We start from the raw sequence: 23,753 nt of genomic DNA on the forward strand, positions 1-23,753 counted from the left end.
AACGGTCTGCAAAGACACAAGCCCTCAAAGTACACCCTGTAGCGAGTAAAACTCTAACCTGTCTAGACCTGTCTGTGCTGCCCCAGAACGCCTCGTTGGACATTTCTCTTTTTCCATACCCAAATGGACCCATTGGTCCAATTGGACCAATCCGTGGAGCTCCTCACACACACACACTCTTTCAGCGGCGAAACTGTGATGCGCTGGGGGGAGGGGTGCTAGTGGATCCTCGCAGCCCCCTCAGCCCCCCTCAGCTTGCAATATATTGCAAGTAAATATTAAAAAGTAAATTCAAAAAGAAAAGTAGTTTAAAAAAAGTGAAATAGTGAAACAGTGCAATAAGAGTCTATATGCAAGCTATTGGAATGATATATTAGATAAATAGATAAATAATTACTAAGTAGCAGATGAATGTTATGGATGTTGTTTCAACAGTTCAGTTGTTTAACAGTCTTATTGCCTGTGGGATGAAACTGTCTCTGAGTCTGGTGGTTTTAGTCCGGATGCTGCGGTAACGCCTGCCAGACGGCAGCAGACTGAACAGTTTGTGGCTGGGGTGATGGGGGTCTTTGATAATCCTGAGGGCTTTCTTCCTGAGCCGCTGGGAGTAAAGGTCCTTCATGGATGGCAGCTCTGTCCTGGTGATGTGCTGTGCAGTTTTCACCACCCTCTGTAAAGCCTTACGGTTGAGGTCGGTGCAGCTGCCGTACCAGGCCGTCATGCTGCCAGTCAGGATGCTCTCTATGGTGCACCTGTAGAAGGTCAGGATACTCTCTATGGTGCACCTGTAGAAGGTCAGGATACTCTCTATCGTGCACCTGTAGAAGTTGCAGGGTATCCTGGAGTCCATGTTGAACCTCCTCAACCTGCGGAGGAAGAAGAGCTGCTGTCGAGCTTTCTTGGTGATGGTGGTGGTGTGAAGAGTCCATGTCAGGTCCTCAGTGATGTGGACCCCAAGGAACCTGAAGCTTTTGACTCTCTCCACCGTAGTCCCATTGATGGCGATGGGGGCGTGTCCCTCTCCCTGCTGCTTCCTGTAATCCACAATCAGCTCCTTTGTTTTGCTGATGTTGAGATGGAGGTTGTTCTCCTGGCACCAAGATGTCAGGTTTTCGACCTCCTCTCTGTACGCCGTCTCGTCATCGTCTGTGATCTGGCCGATGACGGTCGTGTCATCAGCAAACTTCACGATGGTGTTGGAGCTGTGTATGGCCACGCAGTCGTGAGTGAACAGGGAGTAGAGGAGAGGGCTGAGCACGCAGCCTTGAGGGGCACCGGTGTTGAGAATCAGGGTGGAGGATGTGATATTTCCCACCCGCACTGCCTGGGGTCTGCCCGTCAGGAAGTTCAGGATCCAGTCACAGAGGGCGCTGTTGAGCCCGAGGTCTCTGAGCTTGATGGCCAGCTTGGAGGGCACAATGGTGTTGAATGCTGAACTGTAGTCAATGAACAGCATTCTCACATATGTGTTCCTGTTCTTCGGGTCCAGGTGTGAGAGGGCAGTGTGGAGGGTGAGGGCTATGGCGTCGTCTGTGGACCTGTTTGCTCTGTAGGCAAACTGCAGGGGGTCCAGAGATTCAGGGAGGGAGGAGGTGATGAATGATTTGACTAACCGCTCAAAGCACTTCATTATGATGGAGGTGAGTGCTACTGGGCGGTAGTCATTGAGGCTGGTGATTTTTGTCTTTTTGGGGACAGAAACGATGGTGGAGTGTTTGAAACAGCATACAGAGGCAGCATATATTATATATGCTTTACATAACCTTGCTCCAACAGATTTAAGTGACGGTCTCTCATTTGATCAACCAGCAAGGACACTCAGATCCTCCAATGTTTCACTTTTAAAAGCACCTAGAGTGCATTACATTAAAACAGTTATGAACCCTAGTGGATCCTCTTGTTTTTAGGAAAGGGATATTCACTCTGGATTGATTGGGCCTTTGCTGGTGTGTCGAGAGGGGACTCTGGAGAAAAACATCCCCGACATGAGGGAGTTCACGCTGCTCTTCATGACCTTTGATGAGTCTCAGAGCTGGTACTACAACGAGAACCAGGAGATGATGCAGAGGAAAAGCAAAAGGAGATATACGGGCCAAAACAACAAGAGCCTCCAATTCCATTGTAAGGCATTATAATGTACCTCAAACTATCCTGATTTAAATCCTACTCACAAAGAACCGGGTTTCTGCGGGAAGTAAAAGGACATAACAAGTCTAGAAATTGGTAAAAATCACAGATGTATATATCTTAAAATGAATGAAGAATGAATTTGGGTTGTCAGAATGCATTTAGTCTGAAATGGACTGCAGATGGAAATGAGCTATTAGCTATAATCTGGCATAACTCATCTCTTCTCTTTTCTGAGATTAATGTATTTGTATGCATGGTCCTTGTTGAAATAAATACACAATTTACATAATTTACATGACTTAGTATACCGACAACTGGTATATTGGTCAAACCCTTATATATATATATATTTATTGCAGTAATATAGAGCATTAGGATAGTTTTGTCTTTAAAAATGTACATAAATTCATTTAACACACATTTCATTTTCATTTTATGTCATCTCAAAAAGGTCTTCAAGAGGATTACATGTAACTTGTTGAAACCCGCAGAAACCTTGAAGAATACAAACACTGTTGATATTATATCTACTGAGTTGCAATAAGATAAGATAGGACTTTATTTATCCTGAAGGAAATTGTTGTGCCAGAGTTACACAAATACAATAAACACAGCAGCACAATAATACAACTATACACTAACAGTGCAGTAAAAAGAGCAATTAAATAACTACGGGAAACATAGACGGTCACATAATTAATGTAAATATTAACAGTATTTAGTAGTGCAAACACGTAGTGGTAGTTACGTAATTGCACGTTACTTTTCATGCATTCAAGGATCACTTAAAGGAAAGAAACCTCACCAAAAATGATTAAACGAACATTTTGCATTTTGTCTGTTTCTTCCCAAGCCATCAATGGAATAATATTCAACCTGAAGGGTCTGAGGATGTACACCAACCGGCTGGTGAGCTGGTACCTCATCAACATGGGGTCTCCCAAAGACTTCCAGAGCATCAACTTCCACGGACAGACGTTCATTCACAAGAAGATCAGCAGCTACAGACAGTCCGTCTACCCTCTGCTGCCGGGTGAGAAACACTGTGTGTGTGTGTGTGTGTGTGTGTGTGTGTGTGTGTGTGTGTGTGTGGTGTGTGTGTGTGTGTGTGTGTGGGTGTGTGGGGTGTGTGTGTGCTGTGTGGTGAGTGTGTGTGTGTGTGTGGTGTGTGTGTGTGTGTGTGTGTGTGTGTGTGTGTGTGGGTGTGTGTGTGTGTGTGTGTGTGTAGTGTGTGTGTGTGTGTGTGTGTGTGTGTTGTGGTGTGTGTGTGTGTGTGTGTGTGTGTGTGTGTGGTGTGTGTGTGTGATGTGGTGTGTGTGTGTCGTGTTGTGGTCGTGTGTGTGTGTGTGTGTGTGTGTGTGTGTGTGTGTGTGTGTGTGTGTGTGTGTGTGTGTGTGGTGTGTTGTGGTGTTGTTGTGTGTGTGTGCTGTGTGTGTTCATTCAGAGTCATTACTTCTTCTGATTTCATGCTTTCAAGTTGAAAAAAGTCCCCGTTTCTATTTGGATTTGCGTTTCTCTAAAACTGCAACATGGAAAATATCTACTGGCTTTAGTTGATGTCAAAAAAGAAGCAGAGACAGGATGTTTTAACCTAATTATTGTCAGAGTTTCAGTGGTGGGAGTAGCGCGCTTCAAAATAACGCGTTACGGTACGTCCACACGGCAGCGTTGCGTGCTTCGCTTCCCATTCACTTTGAATGGGGTGACGTCACGCTTTGCCGAACTGCATTGTGATTCCGTCGCTTTGCCTCCATTGCTCGCTTCGAAAGTTGAGAAAAGTTCAACTTTTCAAGCGTCGACGGAAGCGCCAGCCAATCAAAACATATGCCAGTACAAGCTCTAGCCAATCAAACGGCGTGCTTGTGTGTCCGGGGCGGGAGATTAATGTGATTGGTTGTTGGTCCAAGCCAGATACGCCCACCGACAAGCTTCAACGCGACGCTGCCGTGTGGACGTACCGTTACAGTAATCAGATGACTTTTGTTTGTAACGCAGTAGTGTAATGGCGCGTTTCCACTACAGCGCGGAGCACGGTTTAAGAGGGCTGTGACGTCAGCGGCCCGTCTTTGGTTGCGTTTCCACTTGGCCTAGTACCGGCCGGCGGGTCCTAATTCACAGTTTTTCTGGCCTCATAAAATCGTGGGTCTAGGGCCAGAGACAACGAGGCTGAGTCGGGCTGAGTATGCTAAACTAGAGAGAGCATCGCTGGCAAGGGGGCTACAACTACAACAAGATGGACATATTTGACCGTGATTTAATTGTAATACACGTTTCAAAATGATGCCGAAGTAACAACATACTGATACCGGTTAGTAAAAACCATGAATTAATGCTTTGTCAAGTCTGCAGACAGACGGCAGGCGAAAAACCTTTTAAAATGCGTGTTTTCTAAATGGAGATTGGCTAAGCTAACGCAGTATATGCTCCGACCGTCCACACTCACAACAACGGCCTATACAGACATAAATAAAGCAGCGACTGTATTCACCATGACACAGGCAGTCTGTGGTTTGTACTTGTTTAACTTTTGTCTAGTTTCTGAACAGATATGAGGAGCTGTGAGCTCTGAGTGCTAACAGCTAACGGCTGTGTTGTTTTTCTGGGGTTCTCATTGAAGATGACGTCACGGCTCCGCCTACACTGCGTTACTATAGATACTACCCCAGCTACTAAACTGTAATGGAAATGCGCCATAAAGTGAGCCAGTCCTAACGAGGCCCAGCCATACCGAGCGAGGCCGTGTAGTGGAAATGCGCCATAACTCGCTACTGTTCATTCAGCAGTATTCCCATTACAGTTACTAAGCACGAAATTAGCTTGTTACTTGCGTTACTTTTACTATCTGCATAACGGGAAGATAGAAAAATAAATCTAACGTCCCTTTTTCAGGTGATGTTACAGAGTAATCCAAAAGTATTGTAACTAGTAGTGTAACTAATTACTTTCAGCAGTGAGTAACTAAGTAAAGTAAGGGATTACTTTTTTTAAAGTAACTAGTAACATGTAACGCATTACTTTTTTTGACTAACTACCCCAACACTGCCGGGTTTGGCAAGAGTACGGACCCAAATAGAGTACAAACAGGGGAGGCAGATATAAGGACAGGAACAAAAAGCTAGCTTTATTAAAATGAAAGCTGAACTTACAAAAAACGGTGCAAGCAGGGACGATTAACAAAAGGAAAAGTAGCAACAAAACTAAATCAAACCAGGAAGACTCGGAGGACACAGGAGGGCAGACCAGAGACATCAAGAACCAAACCACGTGAAAAACAACGACAAACTAACAAGGAACACGAGGGAAATACACAGCACTGTAAAAACTCAAAATCTTGCCAAGTATATTCGTCTAATTTCTACTCTAAGAATATGTCTTTACACTCGATATAAGACACAATAACTGAAGAGGTAACAATGCAGTGAGATATAGGGTCTTGTTTTTAGACAATGCATCTTCAAGACTCTTGAAAACATCTTATTTTGAGTTGTATGTCAAATGAAACAAGTTCTTTAAGCTTGTTTTAACAAATAAATCTTACTTGATTAAAAAAACTAAAACAAATTCTTATTGGAAAATCACCAACTAACGTCAGAAAACTGAAAACTTTTGAGCATTTCAGGCTTATTTTGTAATAACATTTACTGATCCTGGTAAGATATAGTTCAAAATAAGTTTTCCCAGCTAATTAAGATCTCATTTATCTAAATATCCCATGTCATTTAAAGAAATCTAACCAAGCAAATCTTCACTTGTTCTATTGGCAGATTTCTTTACTTATTAAAGTGGACCTATCATGGTATATTTAAATGATATATTGTAGGACCATACCTATATAAGGCATATTTATACGTTTCTGTTCAAAATACCAAACAGATCATACATTTTAGCCATGCCTCATTTTGCTCAATTTGACAATTTTTTAGATCTGTTTTAGCAAGGTCAGATTCTGTGAGAACAGCACCACCTACAGGCCTGGCATATGTACTACAGCGTCTCCAGCGCTTTCGAACGGCAATGGCCGTGGCTGTCTCCTCCTGATTGGTGGAGTTGGCCCAATAGCCGTAGCGCCACCGTCCTGACGTCAGGACAGTGTTCAAATCTGGATCAGTTTTTATCAGATCCGTTGCAGCCCCTTTTTTAGAGATTTGGGTATGGAGGAAAATAGAGAGGGTTGTGTTTTCTGACACTTGGTGAGTTCCCTGGAACACCGGGGACACATATTCATGTATAAAAGACGTACACAAGTGCATTTTGCATGATAGGTCCCCTTTATTAAAAGCGAAAACACCTTGTTTTCATTATTCTTTTACTTGATTTTGGAGCCGCATTTCTTCCAGTGAGGGGTAATCACAAGACAACACACAGCTTTAGAAGGGATGTGAAACACAATCAGCCAATCAGAGAGGAGGGAAAACACAGAGACAAGAATCAAATACAGACATGAGACAGGGGGTGAACACCTTTCAAAGTAAAACAGGAAACCAACAGACTGTGACTATTAGAAAACAAACAGATCATGACAATTATTGTACCGTTCTGTCTCTACAGGAAGCTTTGCCACTCTGGAGATGTATCCGTCCAAACCTGGCCTGTGGCAGCTGGAGACGGAGATTGGTTTCAACCAACAGAAGGGCATGCAGACCCTCTTTCTGGTTCTGGATAACGGTACAAACAACTTTAATAAAAACCTGCTGCATTTAAACATCCTGTAATTGTGTTTTGATATTAAAATATTGCTTGTATGTTTCCTCTAAGATTGCCATCGTGCCCTGGGTTTGGAGTCAGGCAGTGTGAAAGACAACCAGATAACAGCGATCAACACCAGAGGTAAACATCACCTCTACTGTCTGCACACATCTGTATAGGGGGTGCAGGAATTACTCGTTAGACCAGAAACTAGTTAGCATTTTAGCACTTTTGGGCTTCCTTGTAAATGTTAGTTCCTTCATAGCCTAAAGTTAGCTTTTTACTTCTGGAGATTGCATGTACAATTCAACTACTATAAAAGGGTTCATATGAGGAGATTGCCATTGCCAATTCTAACAGGTTAAGAGACACAAGGAGGTAAAAGGTATGATAATAAAAATAACATACAATAAAATAAATAATGATACCTGATGGAAAAATGCTTAATCATGCACCCTTAATTGGCAAACAAATCACATTGGTTCTTCAATGACAAATACTTTTGATATTATAAAATTGCTGTACAAATATGAAGCTAGTAAAATGAAAATGACTCCACTTTTGAAGGATACTGGGAGCCAAATCTCGCCAGATTGAACAATGGGGGAAAATACAACGCATGGAGCACGGAGCAGAACATGAGCTGGATTCAGGTGCGTGTCATATACGTTGTGTGTGTCTTTGATTATGTTCACATGTCTGCACTTTCCTAATATGTGAATACAACCTTCCCTCTGTCCAGGTGGACTTCCAGCGACCCGTTGTTATCAGTCAGGTCGCCACGCAGGGAGCAAAGCAGATGTTGCAACACCAGTTTGTGACAAAATACTCCATCTCATACAGCACCGACCGCAAGAAGTGGATCTTCTATAAGGGCGACAGCAGGGACCTCAGGAAGGTGGGAGCTCTTTTTATCAACGCTACAAACTAAGATGTTACTATGTGACCACCAGAGATGGCAAAAGTACCCACATCCTTTATTCAAGTAGAAGTGCAGATACTCCTGTTTAAAAATACTCAAACTAAACTTCTTTGCTCAAGTCAAAGTAAAGAAGTATGGGCTTTGAAATGTACTTCAGTAAAAAGTACCCATAACTAGCAGCTGTTTTAAAGAGTACCTGACCTCCCTTTATATTAATAGAACAATAATGTCATTGTTAGCTAATGAATGTTTCCATGCTGAACAACGGCAACATGACAACGTTTTCATTGGTCCCTCTTCTTTAGAGAAGACCAGGAAATGATGGATACACGGATCGTGTTCAAATCAATAGGCACGCAATGACTCTAAATAATAATGATCACGCCACCAAACACACATTCAAACTAAAGGAACCAGCCTGTTTGGGAAATGTGAGAAGTAGAAAGTACAGGTATTTGTGTTCAACATGTAAGAAGTAGAAAGTACAGGTATTTGTGTTCAACATGTAAGAAGTAGAAAGTACAGGTATTTGTGTTCAACATGTAAGAAGTAGAAAGTACAGGTATTTGTGTTCAACATGTAAGAAGTAGAAAGTACAGGTATTTGTGTTCAACATGTAAGAAGTAGAAAGTACAGGTATTTGTGTTCAAAATGTAAGAAGTAGAAAGTTCAGGTATTTGAGTTCAAAATGTAAGAAGTAGAAAGTACAGGTATTTGTGTTCAACATGTAAGAAGTAGAAAGTACAGGTATTTGTGTTAGAAATGTAAGAAGTAGAAAGTACAAGTATTTGTGTTCAACATGTAAGAAGTAGAAAGTACAGGTATTTGAGTTCAAAATGTAAGAAGTAGAAAGTACAGGTATTTGTGTTCAACATGTAAGAAGTAGAAAGTACAGGTATTTGTGTTCAACATGTAAGAAGTAGAAAGTACAGGTATTTGGGTTCAACATGTAAGAAATAGAAAGTACAGGTATTTGTGTTCAAAATGTAAGAAGTAGAAAGTACAGGTATTTGTGTTCAACATGTAAGAAATAGAAAGTACAGGTATTTGTGTTCAAAATGTAAGAAGTAGAAAGTACAGGTATTTGTGTTCAAAATGTAAGAAGTCAAAGTAAAAAGTGGTCAGAAAAATAAGTAGTGGAGTAAAGTACTGATACCAGAAACATGCACTTAAGTACAGTAACTAAGTATTTGTACTCCACTACTTCCCACCTCTGGTTACCACTATCGACTTCTTTCTATAAACATATCTTCCTCTTTTACCAGGTGTTCCCTGGGAACGAGGAAGCCTACGTGACGAAGGGAAACACCTTCTTCCCTCCTGTGATTGCTCGCTTCATTCGGCTCCATCCTATAAACTGGTACAACAAAGCCACCGTCCGCATGGAGTTCTACGGCTGTGAGCTCGACGGTAAGATGGACTGAATATCTGCGAGATGAAATAAGCTTTCTATTCCTCCATCTTGTGACTGTGTAACTCCCTCTCTTGTATATCAGCATGTGAAGGACACTGTTCAGGAACTAGTTGATGCTCTGTGTGTGATGACTACTTCCATTCTGGAGAGGATCAGAGATACATGGATCCTGAGATTGAAGCTCAAGCCGGGGACCAGTGCGATTTTTCTAACAGTAACATTCCTAATCCCCAGGCTGCTCGGTGCCTCTGGGGATGAAGAGCCGGCTGATAGAAGACCGTCGTATCACAGCCAGCTCTGAAGCCTACAGCTGGTACTCTGGATACTCCTGGAAACCTGCGTATGCACGTCTGGACAAACAAGGAACCATCAATGCATGGCAGGCTAAGGTACAAACCCTCATACAGTCAGGACATATCAAAATCAATGCACCCACAGCCTAAAGAAAAACCTTAAAAAATGTCAAGGTACAACTAATATCGTATCTCTCTCTCTGCTCCACAGTATAGTAACATGAACCAGTGGCTTCAGGTGGAGCTGCCTCAGGTGAAGAAGATCACAGGTATCGTAACGCAAGGAGCCAAATCTCTGGGGAAAGAGATGTATGTGATCTCCTACTCTCTGCAGTACAGTGACAACGGGATACACTGGACCCCGTACACAGACGATGAGGCCATCACATGCAAGGTGAGCAGAGACAAAATCCTGAGGAAATAGAGTGGTGCAGTGATGACGTATTTTTGTAGGCCGACCCTGAAGTAAGCTGCTGGTTCCCTCGACAAAAGAGCAATGGGATTTCTCCATAGGATTTTGGAAAATAGCTCGAAATAAGGTCTGTGGAAAACGAACCTGTTTGATAAATGCACGTTTTGTTCAGCCGGATAATATCCACACGTCTACCCTACTTTTATAATTTTCTAATCATAAATCTAATCTCCAGAAGCTAAATGCTAACGTTATGCTATAAAGGAACTACAGGTGAGTTCAGCAGCACGACTTCAACGTCACGCCAACTTCAGATCCATATTCAAACATACAGATTCTAAATGGTACGAGTTGAAGCGTTTGTTTGAACAGTTAGCAGGAGGCAGGTACTTGCTTTCAAGCAGAACACGGCAAACAAACTTAGAGGGGTGTTTACGTGTTCGGCGTAATGACGTACAACGTCCTCCACGACTTCTGTAGTCCTATTCAGCCACTTGGTAACAACCATCGTTTTTCAGACACGTCAACTCTTCAGAAATCACCAGTGGGGTCACTGCTGATGGATTTAATGTCGTAGAACAAAACGTGATCCGTCTCTTCAATGTGTCTCAACCACAAACCTTATTTCCAGATATTTTCCCAAAACATGTTCAGAAATCCCATTGGCTCTGAGACGAGGGAACAGGAAGTGGTGAAATGCTAACTCACTTCCGGGTTTTAGGACTCATTCCTGCAGCTACACAGACCATGTCTTTCTTCCCATAACAATGTCTTTCTTTACTCCTACCAAATCCAGACTTTTCTGGGGAACACAGATAACAGCGACCACGTGAAGAACTACATCTACCCTCCTATTTTCTCCCGCTTCATCCGAGTCATCCCCAGAAGCTGGATGACCTCCATCACCATGAGAATAGAACTGCTGGGCTGCGACTTTGAGTGACACACAGACACACATCCATACCTAATTTACAGAAAGGTCAAGTTATAGGACATGCACAAAACAAAAACACATGCAGACTGAAAATAGGGTATGATGAATCCCACAGTAGGGTCATGTATGGAGAATAGGAATATATGAAGTTGCAACACGTGTGTGCAGGCAGAAACAAACACACAGTTTTGTGGAAGATAGTTGAACGTTTTGCAAGTACCAATGACTGTATACGGAAGAAGTTGAATAACAGCAGGGCTTTCTAACGGAGAAATGTAGATGGTTAACGTACTTTAAACTACTCTTAAATGATCTAATTTACAGTGTATGAGATACAAACTATAGGAAAATGTAAAACACAATTTCAAAACAAATAAAACCCTACTAAAAGAATAGTTAAATTGAATCACTTTAGACCGAATTGAGCCCTGGTGTAAACAAATTAATAAAACATTGATAAAACTATTGGTTAACGACTCAAAAAAAGAGTAATATAACTACTTGAGTCACTATGCAAGTAGGAAGCTAGTTAAACTGCAGGCAGTCTAGTTTGAAATGTAGTTAAATACTAGTTTTCACTTCTCACCCACACTGCAAACACACGTAAATGAATCATCCAGGCCCCACTGTTGAACTCATTATGTGCAAAGGGTTGAATATAAAGATATATGGTATTCTCAGATAAAAACTGTTATAAAACTCACTGATAAGTGCAGTATGTATGTATGAGTAATCTTGTGTCAATAGTCTATTTTTTTAAATACTAGTAGCATTTAAGCCGATATATGGCATAGTGTCCATCAGAAATGACTTTAAATGAATGTAAATATGTAAGTAGAGGTCATGTAATTTATTTTTCAATAAATATGATTCCTATTATTCCGTGTCCAGCTCTGTGATGTATATAAAGATAAATGAATGTATGTGTTGGTGTCCCAGTTATGAGTGTGTGTGAGCTCTGATATCTTCTCAGGGTGTTTTGAAGGTGTCACTTTTAGCACCTCTCTTTGGGTTCAGCTGCAGAGTCAACACACACGTTCAGCTGCACACACACACGGTGTTTGTCCATTTGCTGATCACGGTAGAGTGAACACTGGAGGTGTGAAACTCCCAGCATGGAGACTGTGGAGAAAATCCACTCTCAGAGAGATCTACTGGACAACTGCTGTCTGGGGATCTGAGATACGTCGCTTCACGTGTGAGAAACAAGGGACACTAAGCCATATCATAACCAAGGAAAGACCAGAGGTGTAAAGTCACTAAGTCATTTACTTAAGTACAATTTTAAGAGACTTGTACTTTACTTGAGTATTTCCATTTTATGCTAATTTGTGCTTCTACTCCACTACAGTTCAGAGGGAAATTGTGTACTTTTACTCCACTTTTACTCCACTACATGTATTTAATTCCTTTAGTTACTTTACAGATTTTGATTCATTAACTCAGATCTTGTTCTTGAGTAAAAGTAGAAGTACTCAGATCTTGTTCTTGAGTAAAAGTAGAAGTACTCAGATCTTGTTCTTGAGTAAAAGTAGAACTACTCAGATCTTGTTCTTGAGTAAAAGTAGAAGTACTCAGATCTTGTACTTGAGTAAAAGTAGAAGTACTCAGATCTTGTTCTTGAGTAAAAGTAGAACTACTCAGATCTTGTTCTTGAGTAAAAGTAGAAGTACTCAGATCTTGTTCTTGAGTAAAAGTAGAACTACTCAGATCTTGTACTTGAGTAAAAGTAGAAGTACTCAGATCTTGTTCTTGAGTAAAAGTAGAAGTACTCAGATCTTGTTCTTGAGTAAAAGTAGAAGTACTCAGATCTTGTACTTGAGTAAAAGTAGAAGTACTCAGATCTTGTTCTTGAGTAAAAGTAGAACTACTCAGATCTTGTTCTTGAGTAAAAGTAGAAGTACTCAGATCTTGTGCGTGAGTAAAAGTAGAAGTACTCAGATCTTGTACTTGGGTAAAAGTAGAAGTACTCCAATCTTGTACTTGAGTAAAGGTAGAAGTACTCAGATCTTGTTCTTGAGTAAAGGTAGAAGTACTCAGATCTTGTTCTTGAGTCAAAGTAGAAGTACTCAGATCTTGTACTTGAGTAAAAGTAGAAGTACTCAGATCTTGTACTTGAGTAAAAGTAGAAGTACTCCGATCTTGTACTTGAGTAAAAGTAGAAGTACTCAGATCTTGTACTTGAGTAAAAGTGGAAGTACTCAGATCTTGTACTTGAGTAAAAGTAGAAGTACTCAGATCTTGTTCTTGAGTAAAAGTAGAAGTACTCAGATCTTGTACTTGAGTAAAAGTAGAAGTACTCAGATCTTGTACTTGAGTAAAAGTAGAAGTACTCAGATCTTGTGCGTGAGTAAAAGTAGAAGTACTCAGATCTTGTTCTTGAGTAAAAGTAGAAGTACTCAGATCTTGTACTTGAGTAAAAGTAGAAGTACTCAGATCTTGTACTTGAGTAAAAGTAGAAGTACTCAGATCTTGTTCTTGAGTAAAAGTAGAAGTACTCAGATCTTGTGCGTGAGTAAAAGTAGAAGTACTCAGATCTTGTTCTTGAGTAGAAGTAGAAGTACTCAGATCTTGTAATTGAGTCAAAGTACTCAGATGTTGTACTTGAGTAAAAGTAGAAGTACTCAGATCTTGTACTTGAGTAAACGTAGAAGTACTCAAATCTGGTACTTGCGTAAAAGTAGAAGTACTCAGATCTTGTAGTTGAGTAAAAGTAGAAGTACTCAGATCTTGTACTTGAGTAAAAGTAGAAGTACTCAGATCTGGTACTTGCGTAAAAGTAGAAGTACTCAGATCTTGTACTTGAGTAAAAGTAGAAGTACTCAGATCTTGTACTTGAGTAAAAGTGGAAGTACTCAGATCTTGTACTTGAGTAAAAGTAGAAGTACTCAGATCTTGTACTTGAGTAAAAGTAGAAGTACTCAGATCTTGTACTTGAGTAAAAGTAGAAGTACTCAGATCTTGTACTTGAGTAAAAGTAGAAGTACTCAGATCTTGTACTTGAGTAAAAGTAGAAGTACTCAGATCTTGTACTTGAGTAAAAGTAGAAGTCAGATCTTGTACTTGAGTAAAAGTGGAAGTACTCAGATCTTGTACTTGAGTAAAAGTAGAAGTACTCAGATCTTGTACTTGAGTAAAAGTAGAAGTACTCAGATCTTGTACTTGAGTAAAAGTAGAAGTACTCAGATCTTGTACTTGAGTAAAAGTAGAAGTACTCAGATCTTGTACTTGAGTAAAAGTGGAAGTACTCCGATCTTGTACTTGAGTAGAAGTAGAAGTACTCAGATCTTGTAATTGAGTCAAAGTACTCAGATGTTGTACTTGAGTAAAAGTAGAAGTACTCAGATCTTGTACTTGAGTAAACGTAGAAGTACTCAGATCTGGTACTTGCGTAAAAGTAGAAGTACTCAGATCTTGTACTTGAGTAAAAGTAGAAGTACTCAGATCTTGTACTTGAGTAAAAGTAGAAGTACTCAGATCTTGTACTTGAGTAAAAGTGGAAGTACTCAGATCTTGTACTTGAGTAAAAGTAGAAGTACTCAGATCTTGTACTTGAGTAAAAGTAGAAGTACTCAGATCTTGTACTTGAGTAAAAGTAGAAGTACTCAGATCTTGTACTTGAGTAAAAGTAGAAGTACTCAGATCTTGTACTTGAGTAAAAGTAGAAGTACTCAGATCTTGTACTTGAGTAAAAGTAGAAGTACTCAGATCTTGTACTTGAGTAAAGTAGAAGTACTCAGATCTTGTACTTGAGTAAAAGTAGAAGTACTCAGATCTTGTACTTGAGTAAAAGTAGAAGTACTCAGATCTTGTACTTGAGTAAAAGTAGAAGTACTCAGATATTGTACTTTAGTAAAAGTAGAAGTACTCAGATCTTGTACTTGAGTAAAAGTAGAAGTCAGATCTTGTACTTGAGTAAAAGTAGAAGTACTCAGATCTTGTACTTGAGTAAAAGTAGAAGTACTCAGATCTTGTACTTGAGTAAAAGTAGAAGTACTCAGATCTTGTACTTGAGTAAAAGTAGAAGTACTCAGATCTTGTAATTGAGTCAAAGTACTCAGATATTGTACTTGAGTAAAAGTAGAAGTACCAGAGTGTAGGAATAATCTGTTACAGTAAAAGTCCTGCATTCAAAATGTTCCTCAAGTGAAAGTAGAAAAGTATTCTCATCAAAATATAGTGAAAGTAGCGACAGTAAAAGTAGTCATTGTGCAGATTGGTCCATTTCAGAATAATATATATGATATGTTTTATAATGATTGATCATTAAGTACCTAACAATGCTACTTCACACTTCATTATAGCTGTGAAACAAATAATCACAATTCAAGGTGTAACTTCCTGAACAGATGCACTTGTGATATCTCACCAGTAGATGTCGCTACAGCTTCACATTTACTGGAGACCAGAACTAAATACTTTCATGTCAGAGTGATGAATGTCTGAGGATCATATGGACTTCACCATTTAAATGTATTTTCTCAGAGCAGTTCTCACTTTCTGAACCTAAACAATATGACATATACCTTCAATATACATCTGAGCTCTTTATAAATAAATATGGTAACTACAGGTCAACATTTAAAGTGTCATACCATTTCAATTAACCTTTTCTAACTGTAGAAATTCTCAATATACATGCAATGTTTTAAACTATGTAAAAGAAAAATCATCACTTGCTGGGGCACAGGTTAATCATTTGGTAAATATGAATAATGGAGGACATACACAGATGACTTACTGAATGTAAAATACTTCTGAATCAATAACAGGTACAAGTATTTATAATAAAGGTCTAATGGCCCGTCTCAATTTGTTTTAATTACTATATCCATTTGTTAGACATGAATGTGAGAAGGCTTGTAATGTTTTATCTGACCAAGGTCATGTTTTATCAATGCTGTTGGGTAGTTAAACTTATAACCGTGCTATATAAGTGTGTTGTTATATAAGCTGATCCTATGCTTTGTATATTACATAATTATTTGTAACAATGCATCAACGTAGTAGAGTAATGTTTGCTTCTAATTTAACGTGAAGTAAAATTAAGTATTAAGTATTTTCTAGCCTTAAACTTTTAAATGCTATATTTCACGAGTAGCCTATATCACGTCAATTAGATTAATATAACATATTATTTAAGGGCAGGAGTCCATGAGTCTGTGTGTGTATTCTGGTCCTGTGAGGATCTGCCTGGTGACAACATGAGAATGACTGGGTCAGGATTATTAATATCTGTGCTCTACACCTCTGCCTGGCATGCGACACACGAGTTGTTTACAAACATCACTTCACGAGGGGACGTCAGAGGAGTGACCGGGAACACTGGAAAACGGGAACACACACACACACACACACACACACACACACACACACACACACACACACACACACACACACACACACACACACACACACACACACGTCCCGCCCCCTCTGACAGGCTCATTATAAGGAGGCAGAGCTCGCGCTGAGGGTTAGTTCAAGAAGAGTTGCACGGGGACACTGTGGGACTTTACACTGAGGACAAATTTACATATTTATATTTTATAACTCAGATTTTGGATAATCTCAAACCTGATCACTGGAATAATGAAGTCTCCAAAGCTGAAGCCTCAAGGTAAATATAACGTTTGTTTTTCTATCCTGATCTTTATTTTGAATAATAACACTTGCTTTGTATGTTAATTACGCTTTAACTGTCACTTTAGCTTCCTACACCAAGACAATTATCATAGAAAGTATTTAAATGTAATTTTTTAAGTAGAAATATTTAATTATGCATTTTGCAAATCAGGCATATCGTTTTTTATTCATATCTATCCCTATTTTCACAATATTATTGGTACTTTTGGTTGTTTTATTGTCAATCCACGATATCTTTATATATATTTAAAAAAAAATCCTTATATTTAAAGTGATTAATTTTATATTTTCCTCACTTTTTCCTGCAGCCAAGTTGCTGCATGAGGATCTGACGGACGTGCTGTGTGAGTTTGACGCGGTGATGGAGGACTTCACGTCGCCGGTGGAGAAACGTCACTTTCGGTACGATGAACACCTGAAGACGATGAAGAGGAGGAGCAGCGCGAGCGTGAGCGACAGTGGCATCAGCGACTCAGAGAGTGAGTGGCAGAACAAACAAAACCGTGTGTGTTAGTCAGCATCAGCAAGGTTAGGGAGGATTGTCCTGTCAAATATACTCTTTGGATCATACAATGACAAATAGGCCACGTGGATGAAGTCAGAGATGTGTTTGGAGGTCCTAAATCATGTCAAGTTACAGAAAGCTTGTTTAAAATGTGCAGAAAAAAGTACTTCTATAAGTGCAATGACACATATAAGACTCCAGAAGGGGGATCAGGCAATGCAGATTCAAGATTCAAAAGCTTTATTGACATATGCACAATAGGTACAGTATATACTTACTATATACATGTAAAAAATGATAAAATACAAGCAGAATGTAAAATACTGAACAGTGGAATTAAATACTGCTAATTGTAAAGAGACATTTTAGAGTTATGATCTATTTTCTGTATCTGTCACTAATGGCTGACGGTCTGAAGTAGTTTGCCATGTCATACAATCATAGAAATCAGTCTTATTTATCTATAACTCACTGACTTCTCCTCTGTAATGCTTCTTCTTCACTGGAGTGTGCAGTTTCTTATCACGTGGCATCACGACGGCAGATGGCCGACTGACAAACTGTTGCATCTCTCACACCATCACTCGAAAAGAGAAGAGATCCTTGATCACAGTCCAGAGATTCAGGCGTCAGATTAATCTGCTGCTGCTGCATATTTTGGCTCACCTGCCCCCCATATATACTGTGGCTGCTCCTCTAAAGTTTTACCGTCATCCATTACATTATTATTACTCTAACAGCGGTTTTAAAGTCTGCCTCAGCTGGAGATCTGGCCTCAGGCAACACTAAATGTGAAACGCAGAGACACATCTGCTCCAGAGCTTCAGCAGAGAATCCCAGACACGTGTGAGTGGGTTTGGACCTCAGAGGGAAGATGTGGAAATATGTTGCAGTCTTAAATCTTCTGGAAAGTGTGTGTGTGGAGCCACTGTCTTTCAGTTTGATTCCCGAGACATTTCAATACATTCGGTAATCGTATAATAACTGCACACAGGGGTTTTGTGAGAGCATCATCAATGCCCACAATGTCTTGTAATCCAGCTGTAATTCATGTAATTACCTCGACAGATCTTGCATTAAAGGTCTCCTATCGTGCACTTTTTGATGTCTTTTATACATCAATATGTGTCCCCGGTGCGTCAGGGGTGTCAGAAAACAAAACCCTCTCTCTTTTCCTCCGTACCCACATCTCTAAAAACGTGGGAACAACGGAGCTGATCCAGATTTGCGTCCGATATGACGTAATATCTGAAATGTGGACCCACGGCCCTATCAGAAACGTTGCTATCAGAAACAATGCCCAACGTGTTTTGGACGTAATATGTTCTGTGTTTACATTAGCATGGCTAACACTCAGAGCTAACCTGTACTGGAGAGAGTGTGTGTGAAGAAGCTCTGACCTGTGTGTCCGGAGATAATGAGCTGGTTGATTTGAGGAAGGGATCAGATTCCTGCAGAAGCTCCGTCCTCTCCATGGCAGTCTGAAGAAGAGGGAGCTGTCCCACGCAGAGACAACTATTGTGCTGCAGCCTGATGGATGAGAGGAGGGTCGGAGGGGGGGGGGGGGGAGCGTGCACGTGAAGGACGCTAAATGTGTGCACGGTCTCTTATATGCATGTTTGAGTGAGAGGCAGAGACAGAGCGGAGGTAGAAGAGCTGCAGAATAAATAGAAGAGAAATGCAATCTGAGATATGGCAGAGATTGATGTTCAAGACGGACGCCAGTGAGCTGTGTGTGTGTGTGTGTGTGTGTGTGTGTGTGTGTGTGTGTGTGTGTGTGTGTGTGTGTGTGTGTGTGTGTGTGTGTGTGTGTGTGTGTGTGTGTGTGTGTGTGTGTGTGTGTGTGTGTGTGTGTGTGTGTGTGTGTGTGTGTGTGTGTCTTCAGTGCTGAGAGTCAGTAAGTGGTCGACATCTGAGACGCTTTAAGGTCGGCTGCAGAGACAAGTGCTGCCTAATCTTTTTGTCACACACACACTTCATACTCTCATAGATGTCACGGTGAGAAAGGATGCAATTTGACAACCATTCTACACGTCTATTATCAGAAGTGAATACAATTTAAAAAATGCTTTTAGGCGAAGAAGTCAGACAGACAAGCGCAATAATAGATGCAGAAAGTCGTAATGCGATTACCTTACATACCATTCATCTGCAACGTAACGTAATCTGTATCATGGATCCATAAGAGTCGATGAAGTCACAGATACATGTGGGAGTCTTAAAGCAGGAAATGCTCCATTGTGCATCCTCAAAATGTGCAATAAGAAGTCTCAAACTATTGCAACTTAATGGAATGAGAATAATACGATGCTTTTAATGAATGAAACCAGACGGACAAGCTGCACAAAGACTCTATTTTGTCATATGGGGGATTGAAATATGGTTCTTGCACAGTCCAAGCTGTGATCATATCATCCTCCCAGAGTAAGTCTGGCACATGGAAGACAGAAACATCGCCAGCAACAAGAACGTGCCCTGCTCTGGGATCAGATTAAACGTGTCGGAGATAAATCTTGCTCAAGAGCAGAGGAGGAGCTGATGCACTCAGAAACGTCTCTGCACGGGACACACTGATATAGTGCTGTCGCTTCCAGAGCAACAGAGCAGGAAACGTCTTCTTTTGGAAGTGTTTCTACTCCTATCTGCTCAGGGGTCAGCGTCTACTTGGAGTACTGTTTTTGATAAGGGTGTGTTTGTGTTCGTACACTCTGTACACCGAGCGAATACAAGCACATGCATGTGTGTGACAGGCGAAAGAGGAAGGGTGTGATTAGAGGAGAATGCAGTGATTACAGCCTGAAGCTCCAGTGTGTGTGTGTTTGTGTGTTTGTGTGTGACATTGGAAAGTGAACGCTAATCAAATGTATTTCTCTGTGTGTGTCACAGGTGCAGAGTCTCTGAACAGAAACAGCTTCAGCTTCAGTGATGAGAGGCTGAACTCCCCCACCACCAACTCCCCTCCTCTCATGTCACCAAAACGTGAGTACACACACACACACACACACACACACACACACACACACACACACACACACACACACACACACACACACACACACACACATACACACACACAATTTCGATCACATTTCACCAAACTGTGCGTCCCTAGAAGATACTAGAACATTTCACTCTTCCTAGTTTGAAGCCTGACTCTCTCTCTCTTCCTCTGCAGCCAGACTGGGCGACACTAAGGAGCTGGAGGACTTCATCGCTGACCTTGACAGGACATTAGAGAGTGAGTGTTAATCCCCTCGCTGACAGAGGCCCACCGCTCAGGATTAAGTGCAGCGTTTGTTCTCAATGTCAGTTATGCTAACGACCGCTCGTGAAGTGACACGAGGAGCAACTCCCCCCTAGGGTCTGCTACGAAGCGAGGATGTGTCAGAGGCGAGGGCGATGAAGGAGCTGAAGAGGCGTGTTATGAGATGAGATAAGATAAGATAAGATAAGATAAGATAAGATGGACCTTTATTAATCCCCGTGGGGAGATTCAGTAGTTTAACAGCAACAGGGTGAGAATGAAAAACAGGACGGCACAGATTGACACAGATACTTAAAATGATATACAGTATACAGACATTTTTGTCTATGTTTTAATGCAATTCATTTAGAATTTTTTTAGAATGTAAATCAGCTTTATTTGACTGCACAATTTAGCAAAAAAATAACTAGTTGCAATTTCCTACATTTTTGTAAATGAAAATTGGTCTTTCACTTCATCCAGAGTTGCATTTAAAGTCTTAAGAAGTCTTGCTTTTCACTTGCTTTAAGCTTTAGGAACCTCTGTACCTGCACGCTGTAACCTGAGAAGGCATCAGGGCGTTTTTTAGAAGCTTACTCAACATCATGAGTAAAAGACATATAAGACTCATTTGTGTTTTCTCCACTGCGAGGCCTGAGAGTGTTTGAACCTGCATCAGATTATAAGGAATGCATGCTGGGTGAAATTCAGACTGTAAATGTCAGGAATGGAGTGAGACCGGAGTTCCTCTTTCCACCGCCATGCTCTGTTCTGTGTTTCAGCCTCTGACCGTTAGTTACTTTACAGATCTGGATTAATGATGTGAAATGTAATCAAGTGTTAAATCAGACTTTAGTTCCACCTGGAGTAAATCCACAAGCTACCCTGCAGTATACAAAGTCATTCAAACTAGCTGCACCTTTACCAGCTTTGAGAACACTTTCATGATCAATCATTATAAAACATATCATATATATTATTCTGAAATGGACCAATCTGCACAATGACTACTTTTACTGTCGCTACTTTAACTATATTTTGATGAGAATACTTTCCTACTTTCACTTGAGGAACATTTTGAATGCAGGACTTTTACTGTAACAGAGTATTCCTACACTCTGGTACTTCTACTTTTACTCAAGTACAAGATCTGAGTACTTCTACTTTTACTCAAGTACAAGATCTGAGTCCTTCTACTTTTACTCAAGTACCAGATCTGAGTACTTCTACTTTTACTCAAGTACAAGATCTGAGTACTTCTACTTTTACTCAAATACCAGATCTGAGTACTTCTACTTTTACTCAAGTACAAGACCTGAGTACTTCTACTTTTACTCGAGTACAAGACCTGAGTACTTCTACTTTTACTCGAGTACCAGATCTGAGTACTTCTACTTTTACTCGAGTACCAGATCTGAGTACGGGACAACAGGCGTGTTTATTCCCGGTGTTAACGAGGAGCTGTAAACGCGTACGTCCGGCGCTCTGAGAATAGAGTCCAGTTCTAATCATGTCTGTCTGTTTCTGGCTCTCTTCAGGCATGTGACACCCAGGATCACTTCGTTTGGACCCCCCATGGAGCAGCTAACACCCTCCCCACCCATCACAGGAAACCCCCCAGCAGGATGGGACAAAGTGTCTCCACCTCGGCACCAAGTCTAGCCTCGTTCTGCTAAAGTTAACCCACTAACTCCACCTGGACTGCAACACGGGTCACATTTAGCTCCAGCGCTACCCTGAGGACGAGAATACGACGAATCAGACGCCATGAAAAGTCGTGAGGAATTACGACGAGGAATATAATAACAGTCACTGGAATCTTTTTAATTTTTAAATCATAAATCATGCCACAGACCAGGTTCCCTCATTCAACACTTGAGCTGGAAGAGTATTTAAAAAACAAAAGGCTTTTTATAATAGAAATATATTTGTAATTTTATAGAGCTTCTTATTGTAAAGTTTTTTTGTTGTTGGGAAATATATTTTTGTATCTTATGTAAATAATGATTGTTCCAAATTGTCTATTGGTTTATTAACAGGTTTGACTCTGGAGTAAAGGGGGCGACGAGCTTTAATGTGATACTGATAACTGAATCACTTCTGAACAAAACTGGAAAGCTATATATATGTATTTAATACAGCTAATGCCTGCCAGAGATGATATTAAAATATTGTTCTTTTAGTAACACGTGACTCCTCTCCTTATTTCGATTTGATGTGCAATTCTGTGTTTTATATGCTCTGTAGTTATATGTCTTACCCTCTCTTACTATTACAACCTCCCTATATACACATGATGCTACAGTACACTATAACCAATCTACAGTGAAACACCACAGGATATTCCACATTGGGTTTCCATATTTTTGCAGAAAATCCTTATATCAAGAAAAGAGAATGGTCAACATGTGTGCAAAAGAGGCCGAGATGTCCTGACTTTTAGTGACTTTGGGTAAAGCAAAAACAAAATGCAGGTTCTTACATTTCCCATAATGCAACTCAAGGGTCTCTTTCTCCCAGACTGGTAAAGGTTGTCTTCTAAACTCCATGCTACAAGTTCGTAATGCAGACTTCATGCAATACATTATTAAGGGGCTTTCACACATCTGCAACCGCAGAAAAGCTTTTGTAGAAAGCTATGGGCACCTGTCGTGTGTGTGTGTGTGTGTGTGTGTGTGTGTGTGTGGCCTAGCATTACTATACTTGTGGGGACCTAAAGCTGTTTACACAGTCACGTGTGGGGACTCGCCCCCCTCCATTACAAAATGGAGGTCCCCATAAGGGGAATCATTCATTTTAAGGGTGAAGACTTGGTTAGGGTAAGGTTAAGGGTAAGGGTTAGCGTTAGGGTTAGGGTTAGGGTAAGGGTTAGGGTAAGGGTTAGGGTTAGGGTAAGGGTAAGGCTTATGGTTAGGATAAGTCTCCAGGAAATGCATGTAAGTCAATGTAATGTCCCCTGAAGTGATGTATACATGGTGTGTGTGTGTGTGTGTGTGTGTGTGTGTGTGTGTGTGTGTGTGTGTGTGTGTGTGTGTGTGTGTGTGTGTGTGTGTGTTAGGGTTAGTGTTGCTGCAAAAAGAGACAGGGAAACTAAATGTGATCTACATTAATGTTACAAAAACAACCCAAATTAAAGGCATTATTTAATTGAAATTTGGAAGATTTGATTCACTAAAATCCTCCATGAAGGAAAGACTATCCTAAATAGACTGCATGCAATTTTATATATGGTTAAAAGACTGCTTTTATATATCACTGTTCCAGTTTTTGCAACCACTCAAAGTGCTTTTACACAAGTCAGCATTCACACACATGTATAAAGAGGCTGTCATACAAGGTGCCACCTGCTCAGGAACGCTCACATTCACACACACTCACACACACACTCACACGTTGGGAGTAATTTGGGGTTAAGTATCTCGCCCATGAAGACCTCCTACCTCCAGAGCCACAGCAACAGTACAGTAGAAAGAGATGGGGTCTTCACTTCCTCCCCAGGAAAGTATATTAATACATACAGCAACACACAGAAATAGATTCTATGCGTCTCTCACCCTCTGTGCTCAT

At 40.6% G+C, this 23,753-nt stretch overlaps 2 protein-coding genes across 2 annotated transcripts in view; both read left to right on the forward strand.

Annotated features, from left to right (window-relative positions):
• f5 (coagulation factor V) overlaps positions 1 to 11,670 on the forward strand; it is a 41,643-nt gene extending 29,973 nt beyond the window's left edge. Inside the window, exons 16-25 of the mRNA XM_034123634.1 lie at positions 1,908 to 2,121; positions 2,984 to 3,163; positions 6,679 to 6,795; positions 6,886 to 6,957; positions 7,384 to 7,469; positions 7,559 to 7,714; positions 9,004 to 9,148; positions 9,387 to 9,541; positions 9,657 to 9,839; positions 10,654 to 11,670. Of these exons, the coding sequence (XP_033979525.1) occupies positions 1,908 to 2,121; positions 2,984 to 3,163; positions 6,679 to 6,795; positions 6,886 to 6,957; positions 7,384 to 7,469; positions 7,559 to 7,714; positions 9,004 to 9,148; positions 9,387 to 9,541; positions 9,657 to 9,839; positions 10,654 to 10,800 (1,455 nt within the window). The 3' untranslated portion in view covers positions 10,801 to 11,670. The remainder of the gene's footprint in view (positions 1 to 1,907; positions 2,122 to 2,983; positions 3,164 to 6,678; positions 6,796 to 6,885; positions 6,958 to 7,383; positions 7,470 to 7,558; positions 7,715 to 9,003; positions 9,149 to 9,386; positions 9,542 to 9,656; positions 9,840 to 10,653) is intronic.
• Positions 11,671 to 16,252: 4,582 nt separating this feature from the next.
• On the forward strand, positions 16,253 to 22,372 carry rgcc (regulator of cell cycle). The gene is made up of 5 exons (XM_034123685.1): positions 16,253 to 16,411; positions 16,746 to 16,916; positions 19,829 to 19,921; positions 20,118 to 20,180; positions 21,725 to 22,372. The coding sequence occupies exons 1-5, from the start codon at positions 16,384 to 16,386 to the stop codon at positions 21,730 to 21,732; spliced, it is 363 nt and encodes a 120-aa protein (XP_033979576.1). The 5' UTR covers positions 16,253 to 16,383; the 3' UTR covers positions 21,733 to 22,372.
• Positions 22,373 to 23,753: the final 1,381 nt, after the last annotated feature.

This window comes from Trematomus bernacchii, unplaced genomic scaffold (genome assembly GCF_902827165.1).
Source record: "Trematomus bernacchii unplaced genomic scaffold, fTreBer1.1, whole genome shotgun sequence".
NCBI classification, from domain to species: Eukaryota; Metazoa; Chordata; class Actinopteri; order Perciformes; family Nototheniidae; genus Trematomus; species Trematomus bernacchii.

Excerpts from the sequence above, each read along its gene's own strand:
- rgcc (XM_034123685.1), top strand. The coding sequence starts at position 16,384 with ATGAAGTCTCCAAAGCTGAAGCCTCAAG. Across the intron at positions 16,917-19,828 it reads TGGCATCAGCGACTCAGAGA|GTGCAGAGTCTCTGAACAGA; the intron begins GTGAGTGGCAGA and ends TGTGTGTCACAG. Across the intron at positions 19,922-20,117 it reads TCCTCTCATGTCACCAAAAC|CCAGACTGGGCGACACTAAG; the intron begins GTGAGTACACAC and ends CTTCCTCTGCAG.